Genomic DNA, 15,722 nt, shown 5'->3' with positions numbered 1-15,722 from the left:
GGGGTATGATTTGGCTCTGTATTGTAATTAGATCAGAATGCCAATGAAGTTCTGGGGTAATTGGTTTTGAGACTCATTAAGTATCAACAGATTCATGCTTCACTAATTTTTTTATTTATATTTGTCCACATACAATCTTTTAAGTGGATATATATGGAGCCAATTGTTTAATTATAATGTATACATATTATGCGCCAGTTAAGCTTTTGTTAATTATTTCTCAGAACCAACAAGCCAAAATAGCACAATTGTACCTCCCATTTGTTGGATTGCTTTTGGAAAACATACAGCGACTAGCAGGACGAGATACTTTGTATTCTTGTGCAGCAATGCCTAATTCTGTAAGTATTAATGCAATTCTGTTCAAGTTTTATTCTATTTTACTAAACACATTTGGAATTGGGGTTATATACTGTACATATGATCTCAATTTTAAGAGTTCACTTTTTATTCCATTTTCACATTTATACTATTTTCCTAGAACAGTGCTTCTCAAAATTTAATTTGCATTTGAATCACCTGGAGATTATTGTGAAACACTGATTCTAATTCAGTAATTCTTAGATGGGGCTTGAGAGTCTGGTTTCTGACAAGCTTTTGGATGCCTCTGGTCCAAGGATCGTTCTTTGAATAACAGGGACCAAGAGAATCCCTTGCCCCAGTGTTTTGTTCGTTGTTGTTTTTTTTTTTTTTTTTTTAATGTTTTAGTTGTTGATGGATCTTTATTTTATTTCTTTTTATGTGGTGCTGAGAATTGAACCCAGTACCTCATGCATGCTAGGCAAGTGCACTACTACTGAGCCACAATCCCAGCCTCACCGCCCAGTGTTTTGTTCTTAATACTTTCTAGTGTTAATATGCCTTGATATATTTATGCAACTTGAAAACTGAATAAAAGCTGTTTGCAGTAACACACTCCTATAATCCCAGTGACTCAGGAGGCTGAGGCAGGAGGATCACAAGTACAAGGCCAGCCTTAGCAACTTAGCCAGGCCCTAAGCAGCTTAGTGATACCTTGTCTCAAATAAAAAAGTTGGGGATGTGTCTCAGTGGTAACACGCCCCTGAGTTCAATTTCCCATCTCTGCCCCTGGCCCCCCAACTCCGTAAAAGGATTCTTCACTTCCAGAATGTTAGATGCTGGGGATTAAACTGTATACCTTTGCTTCTCCCTTCCCTTGGTAGTCTCTTTTAGTTTATCAAAATTGGTCTGTGCTTTCTTTTAATCCCCCTTAAAAATAAGGAACGTTGGCTGGTGATGGTGGTGCACAGTAATACCAGTGGCTTAGGAGGCTGAGGCAGGAGGATCCGTAAGCTGGCCTCAGCAATCTAGCGAGACCCTAAGTAACTCCGTGAGAACCTGTCTCTAAGTAAAAAATACAAAAACAAAAAAGGGCTTGGCATGTGGCTCAGTGGTTAAGTGCCCCTGGGTTCAATCCCCAGTACTCCCGCCCTCAAAAAAGAAGGAACTTTGGAGAGGTAGTAAGCCCCCTATTTGGCAAAACAAAAATTTTCCATTGTAATAATTAAAGCATTCCTTCTTATCTAAGACCTAAAAAGGTTTCTATTCACTGGTCCTAGTTCGGTCTTCTAGAGACACAAGCTATCCTTTCTACAAGTCCCTTCTAAACTTTTCTCCATGCCAAGTATCTCCACTTCATTTCAAATCCTTTAATTTCTTAGTCACCCCTCTTCAAGTTTTCCGATTTACCAATGACCTACTACAATATGGTGTTAGGAGGCTGGGGATGTAGTTCGGTAGTAGAGCACTTGCCTACTATGCCTGAGACCCTGGGTCCAATATACCACACCACAAAAAATAATAAGAATGATCTAAAAACTTTTAAAAAGATAGTGTTAGCTTAGCACAATGGTCCATGCCTGATACCAGCAACTTGAAAAGGATAAGCCAAGAGTAACACAAGGTTGAAGCCAATCTCTGTAATCTAGCAAAATGCTTTCTCAAAAAAGAAGAAGGAGGAGAAGGAGAAGGAGAAAAGAAGGAGGGCTGGGGATATAGCTCAGTGGTAGAGTGCCCTTGGGTTCAATTCCCAGTACCAGATAGATAGATAGATATTTGTATAGAATTATACACTTTATATTAGTCTGCCCAGTGAAACAATGAACTCCTGCCCCCTTCATGTTCTGTATGGCCCATGATCACCTTTGCACTTTGAACCTGTCATATATTATTGGGGCAGGTTAAACTGTCCTTCACAACTTACTATGGAAATTTTCCTTGTGAAATTCCCCAGATAATTTGTTAAGTCTACTCCAGGTTCATGTGAAAGCCACTTTTAAGTTTGCCTGATGGTTTTCTTGCCTGGGGCACTTGATCATGTCAATTAGGATGCTGTATCACCTATCTGGGTATCAGGCTGGTCTTTCTTCACAACACAATAGCTTCATGCTTATGTCCATTCCACATACAGTGAACAATGATATTTGGAAGCATTTCACTCATCTCTTCTTTCTTTTGCAGCTCAAGTTAACTTAGAGCTTCTGACCACATCCCTACTTCTAGAATTGCCCCTTGCTCCTAGGAAGAGTGCTGAACCATGTTTATATTTTTTCTGGTTACAGCCATCTAAAGTTATATCACTTGGCCAGAGGTCATAGTTGGAATAATTGGCTAGCAGACATTTTTTAAAAAGAGTCCCTTAAATTTAGTACTTGAGTTAGACTTTTATAATGAGCTTTGTTTAAAATTTGGTTGCCACTTTATTCTGTTAATTCAGATTTCTCTTGCTAGTGTACAAATTTGTTTAATAATACAAGAATCATATTCTGTTCAGGCATCCAGGGATGAGTTTCCATGTGGCTTTACTTCACCTACGAGTAGAGGGAGTCTGAGCACTGAAAAAGACACTGGTAATTTTAAAATTATACATTTAAAAATTATACATTGCTTAAGAATTTTGAAATGTACCCTGTAGGAGAAGGAGGAGGGTAGGAAAAGAGAAGGTTACTGGGAAATGAGATCAATCAAGTTATCTTATGTGCATATATGAATATGCTTAATGAATCCCATTATTAAGTTTAATTATGTACCAATTAAAAAGTGGAAAAATGAAATGTACCCTGTACTTCTGTAGTTTTGAAATATTTCATAATAATATTATAATATTATCATGATATTATATCATAATATTATCATGATCTCTACTAAAGTTGAATTAAAAATCTGACTCATACTTGCCTCAGTTGTCTAAGTTTGTTTAAAATGTAGCTCAATATTCTTGAGTAAATAGAAGATAATGATTTCCCATCCTGTTGTCTGTCACCAATTTCGAGTAAGACATTACCTTTTTCTGGGCCAAATTTTTCTTTCCTATAAGTGTTTCTCAAATTACATGGCTTATTTTATGACTTCCAAGGAATTTCTTAACAGTTTTATACATAGCAAAGTGTTTTAAGGAGTAAAAAATATTTTTTTAACCGTAACTAGCTTTCATCTGGTGTTTTGATGTAAATTTCACATTTTAGATAACCAACATTGGTTCCCTATAGTATAAGTTTACATAAATTAATCTAATACTTATTTTAAAAATATACTTGATGGTTTCTCCTGTTGCTAACAAGAACTTGGCTCTTTCCCCTAGCCTATGGGTCTTTTCAAAATGGACATGGAATGAAAAGGGAGGATTCAAGGGGTTCTCTCATCCCAGAAGGAGCAACAGGATTTCCAGATCAAAGCAACACTGGTGAAAATGTAAGAATTTTAGTATGTAGAATAACCCTAATGATTTGTTAGGCTAATATGTTTCTTTTTATATAAATATGCCACTCTGTAAATCTGTAAAAAGCATCCCATAATTCTTTGATATTTTAGCAGTCCCTTCCTACCTTGGCAGCTATTATTTGAGTATCTTTTTTTTAATAGTATGAAATTTTATTTGTTATTTACTTGTATATGTTTTTGAGATGGGGGTCTATGTTGCCCAGGCTGACCTCAAACTCTAAGATCAAGCAAGATATCATCCCACCTCTGTCTCCTAAGTAGCTGAGACTAAAGGCATGTACCATCCTAACTGGCTTACTTGAATATCTCAAACTTTTTAAAGGGAGTAAGGAATTCATCTTTAAGCATTCTGAGTATCTCCTTTAACTATAGCACACTGTAGCCTGTTCCAGAGAGGGAAAATTCAAGTTTAAAATACCTAATGGGCCTTATCATTTAAAACAAAGCACATACTAATAGAATTGATTCACAATAGGTCCTACATCATACCATTTAAAATTATGACACCAGACACTGTTAGAGGCAAGGGAAACAAAGTCAGAGCAGTTAAATGAGTTGCTATTAGTCACATAGCTAATAAGCAATCAGCACCTAGGTCTGTTATGTTCCATATGAAGGTTCTTCCTTAGGAAATCCTACCTTCAGAGATGTGTATCCTCAGTATAGCTCCACTGAAAGTATTGTTTTTTTGTTTTTAAAGTATTGGTTTTTAACAAGGGTAAATTCTTTAGGAGATAATTGATATTCATATAAACCCTCCCATAAATCAGCTTTTTGTCATGATTAACTTCTGATAATTTCAATAGATGCCATTAAATAGCAGAACCATCACTACTTTGTAGAGGCTCTAATTTTGAAGCATTACTAGGTCCTCCTTAGTATAGTATCTTATCATAAAATCACTAGCCAATCTTTTAGACAGATTAGCTGATCATTGATTGAAGGTTGGAATTTAATAAACTCTAAATAGGAGTTCAAATTAAAGTTAAAATATTTGTTTTCATATACGTTAAATTAGTCCTCTATATAAGTTACTTTTCCTCAAATAGCCACATGATTATTTTTAAGTGTTGCTACCAAAATACAAGCATATGGGAATGAAACAAACACAGTATTCAAGACAATATCTTTTTGGAGACCCTAAGATAATTTCCAGTGATATTAGTAGGTATTCTATCAAAAAGATTCAGCCTGTTTAGCTGCTAGGTGTGATGTAAGTTTTTTTTTTTTAAGTTTTAAATTTCCTAAATATGACTAGTGTTAAAAATTAGTTATCAAGCCTAAGCCCATGGAAAATTATGCTATAGTATTTCACAATACACTATCTTTATATTACAGACCCGACAGAGTTCAACAAGGAATAGTATATCCCAGTATAACAGGCTGGACCAGTATGAAATCAGAAGTCTCTTGATGTGCTACTTATATATAGTAAAAATGATTTCTGAAGGTGAGTTACCAGCATACTGAACAAGGCTCTGGGTTCTATCCTGAGGGGAGCAGGGGGAGATATCTTTGCAGATTCTGATCTTTAAATCAATCTCAAAATAAGTTTGTTACTCATACAGGTTTGATTCCTTGAAATAATTTAAAAATAATTTTATAAATTATAAAATGATGCAATGTTTTTAGAGGAGCTAAACATATTTTCATTCAGTGTATATGATTCATTAAGTGACCAATATAACAGGAATGGAATAATAATACATAGTTCATATTTAACACTTTAGCTTTTATTTGACCCAGGATTTGAAAAATCAGAAACAAAAAGACAGGAAGGGTTTTTGGAGGGTAACAATGCCATTGTTATTTAGCAGTATCACTGTGGTATTTTCTGGTATTGGGTTGTTAGGCTGCTTTTCTTCTTGATGGACACTATATTATTTACATATTCTATATGATGGAATATAACCAAAGGATTTTTGTAAACTGCATGTCCTGTGAAAGTAAATTCAGATTATCTTATTCTCAAATGGCACATATATTAACACAATTCCCTGCCTCTTCTTCCTTTTTAAAATACTTTTGTTTAAAAAAAAAAAGTACACAAGAATAAAAACAAAAGCCACCTGGGTTAAGCATTACACAGTGCATACATGTATTGAAACATCACATAATGCCACATAAATATGTAAATAATAAAGCAAAAAAACAGTACCTGGTTAAGATCAACATATTATCTTGTATTAAGTTTTTCCCCTATTTTTTTTTATTAAAAAAATTTAATATTCTTTTCTGTTACTGGGAACCAAACCCAGGGCTTTGCATGTTAGACAAGTGCTTCACCACTGAGTGAAACCCCTAGCCCATATATGGAAAAAATTTGTGGCACTGGGGATTTGAACCCAGGGTCTCATGCATGCAAAACATGAACTCTGCCACTGAGCTACGTTCCCAGCCTATTTTTATTTTTTAAAAATTTTTAATAGATATTAGCTGCTTTAAATATTTTTGTAATAATGCAAGATATATATACATAAAGCAATACAAAAAAGACATAAAATAAATTGATATGTCAACTAGCAAACTTTAAAATAAATTCTTAGCTAGATATGAATAATAAATTATAAAGTACATTAATAAAATAAGTAACAATCTTTAAGCTTTATGAATGTACTAAATTCAGAATAGAGGACACAGTAACTAATCCACAAAACTACAACTATCTTATTTTTGATAAAGGGGCTAAAAGCATGCAATGGAGGAAAGATAGCATCTTCAACAAATGGTGCTGGGAAAACTGGAAATCCATTTGCACCAAAATGAATCTGAATCCCTATCTCTCGCCGTGCACAAAAGTTAACTCAAAATGGATCAAGGAGCTTGATATTAAATCAGAGACACGGCATCTGATAGAAGAAAAAGTTGGTTATGATCTACACGCTGTGGGATCGGGCTCCAAATTCCTCAATAGGACACCCATAGCGCTAGAGTTAACAAATAGAATCAACAAATGGGACTTACTCAAACTAAAAAGTTTTTTCTCAGCAAAAGAAACAATAAGAGAGATAAATAGGGAGCCTACATCCTGGGAACAAATCTTTACTCCACACACTTCAGATAGAGCCCTAATAACCAGAATATACAAAGAACTCAAAAAATTAGACAATAAGATAACAAATAACCCAATCAATAAATGGGCCAAGGACCTGAACAGACACTTCTCAGAGGAGGACATACAATCAATCAACAAGTACATGAAAAAATGCTCACCATCTCTAGCAGTCAGAGAAATGCAAATCAAAACTACCCTAAGATACCATCTCACTCCAGTAAGACTGGCAGCCATTAGGAAGTCAAACAACAATAAGTGCTGGAGAGGATGCGGGGAAAAGGGCACTCTTGTTCATTGCTGGTGGGACTGCAAATTGGTGCAGCCAATTTGGAAAGCAGTATGGAGATTTCTCGGAAAGCTGGGAATGGAACCACCATTTGACCCAGCTATTCCCCTTCTCGGTCTATTCCCTAAAGCCCTAACAAGAGCATGCTACAGGGACACTGCTACATCGATGTTCATAGCAGCTCAATTCACGATAGCAAGACTGTGGAACCAGCCTAGATGCCCTTCAATAGATGAATGGATAAAAAAAATGTGGCATTTATACACTATGGAGTATTACTCTGCATTAAAAAATGACAAAATTATAGAATTTGGAGGGAAATGGATGGCATTAGAGCAGATTATGCTAAGTGAAGCTAGTCAATCTTTAAAAAACAAATACCAAATGACTCCTTTGATATAAGGGGTGTAAACAAGGACAGGGTAGGGACGAAGAGCTTGAGAAGAATATTTACAGTAAACAGGGATGAGAGGTGGGAGGGAAAGGGAGTGAGAAGGGAAATTGCATGGAAATGGAAGGCGATCCTCAGGGTTATACAAAATGTCATATAAGAGGTAAGGAGGGGTAAGTCAAGAGAATACAAATGGAAGACATGATTTACAGTAGAAGGGGTAGAGAGAGAAAAGGGGAGGGGAGGGGAGGGGAGGGGAGGGGGGATAGTAGACAATAGGACAGACAGCAGAATACATCAGACACTAGAAAGGCAATATGTCAATCAATGGAAGGGTAACTGATGTGATACAGCAATTTGTATACGGGGTAAAAGCGGGAGTTCATAATCCACTTGAATCAAACCGTGTAATATGATGTATTAAGAACTATGTAATGTTATGAACGACCAATAAAAAAAAAAAAAAATTTTAATGAAAAAAAAAAAAATGAATGTACTAAATTGTAAAAGTAAAAAGTCAGATCATATTGAAGCTATGTGATGGGTGTCCAAGTTTTAGGAAAGAAATAAAGGAACAGAATTTTTACCACCAGTGTTATTTCATTCCAAGAGATAATGGATAAAATCACAACATACAGTTTTTGTCTTCCCACAAGATTAAAACTGGGAGAATATGGAAGTTGATTGCTGATATTATGATTTTTCTTTTTATAGCCATGAGAATGTTCTAAAACATTTAATCACATTTGTGATAGTTTCACAATTCTGGATATACTATAAACTACTGTATCATAGACTCTTTAAACGGTAATTTTATAGTAGATGAATTCTCAGTATTTTTTTGTAATGACACCCAAATAATATATGCATGAAAAACAAACTGAATAATAAAATGTCTGGATACCACTACAGCCCAAAGAAATCAAGAACGGAAGAGAGAGAGAGAGAGAGAGAGAGAGAGAGAGGGAGAAAGAACAAGAAAGGAGAGACTGTGTAGTTCTCCCCTCCTCCTCTTCATTATACATACACACATACACATACACCATGCATACTATGCTAACCAGTGACAAGTCTCTGGCTCCTTTTTTTTTAAAATGTCATGGGTAAAACTATGACTGTTTTATTTCTTGTGACCTTTATAGTTCCTCTTCTCGTAAATGTTGATCTTGCTTGCTATCTGCCAAATATTTTGTCTTTGTTAATTATGTTTTTCTTTCTTCTGTTCTTGCTTTTTCATTTTAAAAAAGCACATTTTCAATAACTTTTATATAGTCTCTGTCATTAACTTGTATGTAGTCTCTGTCATATTTCCTTTTTTTCCTTTGTATGCATAATGTCATGCTGCTTATCTGTAAAGTCATGTCCACTTTATTCTGAAAGATGCTTCTGGATTCTTTTCATTAGTTCATTCTAGTCACTTTTTCTTGTTTTGTAAATATTTTAGTTATTCTATATGCATTTAAATGTTGAGTTCTTATGAATCCACACTCTTCATGGTCTCTTTTGGCTTTCGTTATATTTACTGTGTCATAAACAGTTGTAACTTTAACATCAACAAAAAGATGATCTGCCTGGACACTTTCATGTGGAAGTAGAGGAATTCTTAAGAATCAATTTCCTTCTGTATTTTAAGCTACATTTTATTAATTGACAATAATTAACTATTTTAAAGTCATTTACCAAACATTTTTTCAGATCTTAACTGTCAAGAGTCAGGTGTTATGAGTTACATAGTCTGAATTGACATGAAGACTGTCCTCTTGAAAAATAAAACATTTGCATTGAGAGAGATTCCCCTCATCCGGGAATCTACTTCTTGTTTTCTAACTGTATCTTGGCTTTTCTTTTCAATGTAGGCCCCAAGAGGGCACTCTCCAAATCAGCTTGAGGCTTAACTGTGGCATACCCTGCATTTGTAGATTCATTAGCATTCTTTGGAGCAACTTGCTCACAGGAAGGCATCTCAGTACTGCCATCTCTGTCTGAAAAGCCAATGTTGTAACAAGGAATACCAAATGCTGATCTTTTTCTCCCACTAGATTTTGAAGTATAGTCAAAAGGAAATACATTCAAGGGGAGTGTTTCCCTTTTCTGTGTAAAAGAGGCAAACACGCTTCTATCATAACCAGGCATATTTTCCTCTGAAGTTTCAGATACTATCTGAGTAGGTGCACTTTCTCTTGAGGAAACACTAGAAAGGCTCCAAGAGAATCTAATCTTACTTTCACGATTTTGTGTGGAAGCCTTTTCTGTGGCAATTGTTTCATGTTTCCTTTTTGGCTGGACAACCTTTTTTTCAAGAAGGCTTGTGGCACCTTGAAATCCATCCCTCTTTTGAGAATCAATTGAAGATGTTAAAGGAAAACCTGAAAATGACTTCAGGTAGGCAATACCTCCTTGCATGGGAGACTTGCCATCATTAGAGGGAGTTTTCTCAAAAGAGGTCTCTGGCACTTCAAAGAGGTCTTGACTACCAAATGGAATTGGAAACTTTGGACTTTGTTCCAGTTCCATTTTACTTATAGGTTTCATCTGTTCCTTATGTGGTTTCCTTACTGGTCTTATAGGAACATGCACCTGAGTTAACTGTGTAGGCTCCCTCACTGAAAAAACTGGTTTAGTCTTTTGAGTACAAGGAATGAAATCGTCATCATCACTATCAGAAAAAGAAATATGAAACTTTGGCTGGCTCGACTTTACTCTTGCAGAAAGTCTTTTATTTTCTTCTCTTAACTTTTTTGTTTCTGCATTGAGCTCAGCAATAAACCTAAGATTTTGTTGTTGCATGTTATTAAATTCTTGCTGTAGTGTGTTCCTATATGCTTCATTTATTAAACAGCGGTCACATGTTTTTGCATTTAACTGGTCTCTCAAGTCGTGAATGGTACTATTGAGGATGTCATGCTGTTCGGTCAACTCTCTAATTCGGGCCGTCGAGCCTGACCGCCTTCCGTCCGCTATTCGAAACTTCCTCATACTCGTTAATTTTGTCTGTAAACGGTGCAGTTCTTTATCATGGAGCTCTTTTAGCGTTAGCCATGTCTTTTTAAATTCATCGGATGACAAGTCACATACACTAAGCCTCACTTTATCTTTTCCTGAAGACTTCCTATCATCTCCCCTCTGTCCTCCACCCTTGTTGCCTGCCTGCATCATGTTTCCCGGATTTGAAACAACTGAATAGTCCCAGTGGCTTCACAGAGAAGCTTAGAAAATGGCGGAGGAGCAGCTGAGTATAGAGTACAACGCCTCAAAAATCACCCCTTCCACCCCATAGACCTTCTTAGGAGCTGCTTTAGGGCACAGGTGTGCGGGTGGGTATTCAGGGGTGTACCGAACATACCAGTTCTTTTCTAGGAAGGAGGCACAAAGGCTTTTTTTGGGAAAAGCCGTTGTGCCGAAGAGGGGAGCCTAAGTCGTCGAAATGGCGAACAGCAGGCTGCCAGTTGACCAGAGACCGGAAACCCATTGAATTCTGGGGGAAGACCTAGCTCCTAGGGGCAGAAAGATACCAAAATGCATTGTGGGGGGGGACCGGAAGTCACTTCTAGCTTAATTTCTAAACCAAACCAAATTTAACTCTTAACATTTTTTATTACTGATGATTGATATTTTGTAATCGTTGAAAACTATCAGTATCGTAAAACAACTGGAAGTGGCCAAGTCAAAAGTCCACAAACTCCCTAATATCCCCTTCACCTCTCCATAAAGGCGACATTGTTTCATCTTCCATCCCTATCTTCTGAGGTCTATAACTGGGTTGGAAATTGAGTTGTTTTCTTGTTTTTTGAGAAACTTAACAAATTTTTGATGTTGAGAGGAGGGTTTTCTGACACCATTAGGTATATCAGAGTAGAATAAAATGGAATTGAAAGTTAAATAATGATAAGGTTTTAACATTTTTAATTTCTTTTTTTAAAAGGATCTTAGTGGTAGGGCTGGGGGGTTGTGGCTCAGCTGTAGAGTGCTCGCCTAGCATGTGCAAGGCCCTGGGTTCCATCCTAAATAAATAAATAAAATAAAGGTATTGTGTCCAACTACAACTCAAAAATAAACATTTTTTTAAAAAGGATCTTAGTGGTGTGTTGGGGAAGTAAAGAAATGGATAAAAAGAAGTATATATGATTTAAGGGATTTTTCTACCTGATATAGTTATTTCAAAGCTAGATAAGTAAGTAGAGAGAACACCAGAGTTTATAATTCAAAGGCAAATAGATGGAAGAAAGAAAATAAAGCTTAAAGCTCTTAGACTTTTGGATTCACAGAGCCCTTTGCGTAACAGGTAAAGGCTCCTCTCCTCAGAAAAATGCACACAAACTCACCATCTTGCATAAAATTTTGAGTTCATTAAAAACCCCAGGTCTACCCGGGCAAGATGGCATACACCTGTTATCCTAATGGCTGGGGAGGCTGGGACAGGAGGATTGGGAGTTGAAAGCCAGCCTCAGGAACTATGAGGCTGCTAAGCAACTCAGAGACACCTTGTCTCTAAATAAAATACAAAATAGGGCTGGTGGTGGAGTCCCCCTGAGTTTAATCCCTGGTATCACCCTCACCCCCACCCCCTAAAAAAATAAAAGCAAAACAAAAACTCCAGGTCTAAAATACAAACATAACTTCCCTTCCTTTGGCTTTAGGAATGATGTGGAGATTGTATAAACCATCCAAAAGAACATTTACAAAGTAAATTAAAGGAAGTTTGGGAATAGATGGGCATAGTAGCACATGCTTGTAATTTAGCAACTTGGGAGGCTGAGGCAAGGAAGATGGCAAGTTGGAAACCAACCTGAGCAAGTTAGCTAGAACCTGTCTCACAATAAGTAAAAAGGGCTAGGGATATAATGCAGTGGTGTAGTGCCCTTGGGTTCAATCCCAATCCCACAAAAAAAAAAAAAAAAACTAGTGTGGAAACTGAAATACTTAGATTAAATGGTATATTTGCAGTTAATTCAAAAGGAAACTGATGAGCACTGGGAAGGGAGAGTGTATAGATAAAATTGTGAGTCAATAGGTTGTTGAAGCTGGATTATTGGTACTTGGGGATCTCACTATCCTATTTGCTCATTATTTCAACATCTAATACTTTATTTGATCCATTTTCAGATACTCTCTTAACTTACTGGAATAAAGTATCTCCTCAGGAACTGATAAACATCCTTATACTTCTAGAGTAAGTTACATTAATTTATTTTAATAAACTTTCCCCTTATTTGGGGGATTTAAATGTTACCATTTTTTTTTTGGTTTTCAACAGCTTATTTGCTAAAATGTAGAAAATGTTAAATAATTTTATTAATACAGAGGCTGGCATTCTTTACCCATAGATAGAAGAGAAAATATGAAGATGGAATACTTGCAGTATTACAGAAAATTAGCTAATAATAGACTGTCTTCACAGCCCTGCCTTTCTGTGATCTGGAAAACTAGAAGTGATATCAGCTGTCCTCCATCATTTACTTGGAGCAGATGCTGATTTAATGATCAGCTTAAATGATTGGAGTTTATAATCTGTACTCTTATGTAGAGCTGGGTAATTCTCACTTCATAAAGACATTTGGATAAACCTAGTCTGAAGATGGGAAGTTGTCTTATATTGTATGCTGAGCTATTTTTACATCATTATTAAATGCTAAAAAAAATCAGACATAGAATGAAATGCAAAAAATTTTTACATAAGTAGAACGCATGATTTTATGTGCATGTGCAAAACACAAAGTGAATAATCAATGTATAATCACTTGGTTAAAATCTCAAATTTTTGCAGAGAATTTCTGCAGACTAAACAACAGTTAAGATTTTTGAAAAACACTGTAATTATACTGAAATATTTATTAATGAAAATACCTGATGTTGGGGGTTTGCTTCAAGAAAAGCAGAAGGAGTGCGAGTTCAAAGCCGACCTTAGCAATTTAGCAAGACCCTGTCTCTCTATAAAATATAAAAAAGGGCTGGGGATGTGGCTCAGTGGTTAATTGCCCTTGGGTTCCATCCCTGGTACCAAAAAAAAGAAAGGCAGAAAGTAAGGAGGGTGAAGGAAAATCTTGTTCAACCCGGGCAGAGGTTGAACATGAATGGCCATAATAATTGTTGAAACTGGAGGTATTTTAATGCCATTATACAAAATATAGACTATGCCCCACTTATAGGGCTTAAGAATTATTTTTATGTTAATTACTTTGTTAGATACCTTTGCTATATTTGTTACAGAACACAAAGGATGTTTTGCATTATCAGGGTTTTATTTAACTTGTTATTAGAATTGTATATAAAAACGAGGTAATTTGGTGCTGATGTAACTGTACTGAGCAAATTTGGAAAGGTCTAATATGAGTGTACCAAACAAATTTTGGGAATATGTAATATGACAATATAAGTGGTTTTATGGTATTTCTGTAAAAATATATTATAATATTATTTCAGTAGATAATTCTTTGTTATCTCATAACTTCTGAATATTGTATGTTAAATTTGTAGCAGAAGGTACTATATTACTAACATCCTATTGTTTTCTTTTCTAGAGTATGTTTGTTTCACTTTAGGTATATGGGGAAAAGAAACATAGCAAGGTAATTTCCATACCACTGCAAATCCATTTTTCCTTCTCTCCCAATAGAGGACAATCTCATTCATGCCATGTGAAACACAGATTATTAATTTTAGGTCAACATTTAAGACATTCATGATTTATTTAGCATTTCCCAACTTGATATTTAAACTAATGTGAACTGACTTTTAAGTTTTTAAAAGGTAAGGACTAGAGCAATATGGAGAGTTTATACCTTACAAGTTCTCTATACTTAAAACAGTTGCTTGTCTTTCTTTAAGGACTTCAAAAGGGGCTAGATACAGGTGAAGGTAGAAAATCATAAAATCAAGACCATTTTAAGATGTTTTTGCCTTCAATTTATCAATACTCACCTCATTACTAAGGTAAATAGAAATATCCCCAGTAGTGATTGGGACATATATTATATATAATTTATTTATTCTTTTTGCCTCTTAAATTCTAGTGAAATAGGGCTGGGGATATAGCTCAGTTGGTTGAGTGCTTGCCTTGCATGCACAAGGCCCTGGGTTCAATCCCCAGCACCAAAAAAAAAAAAAAAAAAAAAATTCTAGTGAAATAAATACTTAAGGAAATGTTTGCAATGCCCCAAGACAAAGAAAAATGAAGGGTACTTAAGCTTATGTCAGTAATACAAATTTTAGGAGTAGGGATTACTCATTAAAAGAACTCAAATACATGTTTTTTAAGTTGAATTTCATAGCACTTCCAAAAATCAAAGACTTTTAGATGGGGTTTATTGCTGCATCTCGAGAACATTAATGATGAGGATTCTACTTTCCACCAGTATTTTTCCATGACTTAGAGCTGGTATGACCATTATTAAAATGAGCCTTAGCCTCTAGGATTCTGCCAGTTTCCCACTATTTTTATCAGACAAAGTTTTCTTCTTTAATTCATGTATGACCCAGTTGTAAATTTTAAGTGGAACTGTAACATTATAGGAAAACAAAAATTGAGAAATCTTAGCCACAGCTTTTCTTAGGTCCTGTGAAAGAAATGAAACTTTTTGGAGTGTTGTTCACTCCATCCCAATATTTTTGATGAGAAAGGGAGAAATGGGAGGCTCTTTCTAAATTCCTTACTTGCATTCTTATAATATAGACTGTTTTAAAGATTCATTAAAACTTCATAAGATTTCCTGTGATACCTCCTTGAATCCAAGTAATAGTTGATACAATATTGAGCATAGTAGTATGTTTATATAGAAATTATATTTTGGCAATGAAATATGTTATTAAAGCACTCTAGTTCCTAATTGTAAATTTTATTTTAGGGTACATGATGCCTGGCTATCAAAACACTTTGGAATAGACCGAAAATCACAAACTATGCCAGCACTTCGAAACAGATCAGGAGTAATGCAGGCCCGACTTCAGCATCTTAGTAGCCTTGAAAGTTCTTTTACACTTAATCACAGTAAGTGATAATATATGTGGGGTACCCATGTGAAGGAGCTGTGTAATGTTATTCAACCCTAAGTCCTGGTTTAAATCACCAATATGATTGGAAAGTTTTTTTTCCTTGTATGGATATGTTTCCGTACCTCTTCTATATACTTATATATATAATCATTTCATCATATATGACTAATCAGAAAGTATGCATGGAATTCTCAACAATTATTTTTTGTGGTGCTCGTGATCAAACCCAGGGCCTTCTACATCCCAGGCAAACGCTCTAC

General features: G+C 35.6%; 1 protein-coding gene across 1 annotated transcript in view; it reads left to right on the top strand.

The window, feature by feature from the left end:
• Positions 1-15,722, top strand: part of Dock11 (dedicator of cytokinesis 11) — a 152,413-nt gene that overhangs the window by 90,145 nt on the left and 46,546 nt on the right. Inside the window, exons 33-39 of the mRNA XM_077793613.1 lie at positions 225-341; positions 2,795-2,870; positions 3,602-3,711; positions 5,080-5,191; positions 12,577-12,643; positions 13,992-14,039; positions 15,315-15,457. Of these exons, the coding sequence (XP_077649739.1) occupies positions 225-341; positions 2,795-2,870; positions 3,602-3,711; positions 5,080-5,191; positions 12,577-12,643; positions 13,992-14,039; positions 15,315-15,457 (673 nt within the window). The remainder of the gene's footprint in view (positions 1-224; positions 342-2,794; positions 2,871-3,601; positions 3,712-5,079; positions 5,192-12,576; positions 12,644-13,991; positions 14,040-15,314; positions 15,458-15,722) is intronic.

Source organism: Urocitellus parryii, chromosome X (assembly GCF_045843805.1).
Source record: "Urocitellus parryii isolate mUroPar1 chromosome X, mUroPar1.hap1, whole genome shotgun sequence".
Classification (NCBI taxonomy): Eukaryota; Metazoa; Chordata; class Mammalia; order Rodentia; family Sciuridae; genus Urocitellus; species Urocitellus parryii.
This window is presented reverse-complemented; position numbering and strand designations above follow the sequence as displayed.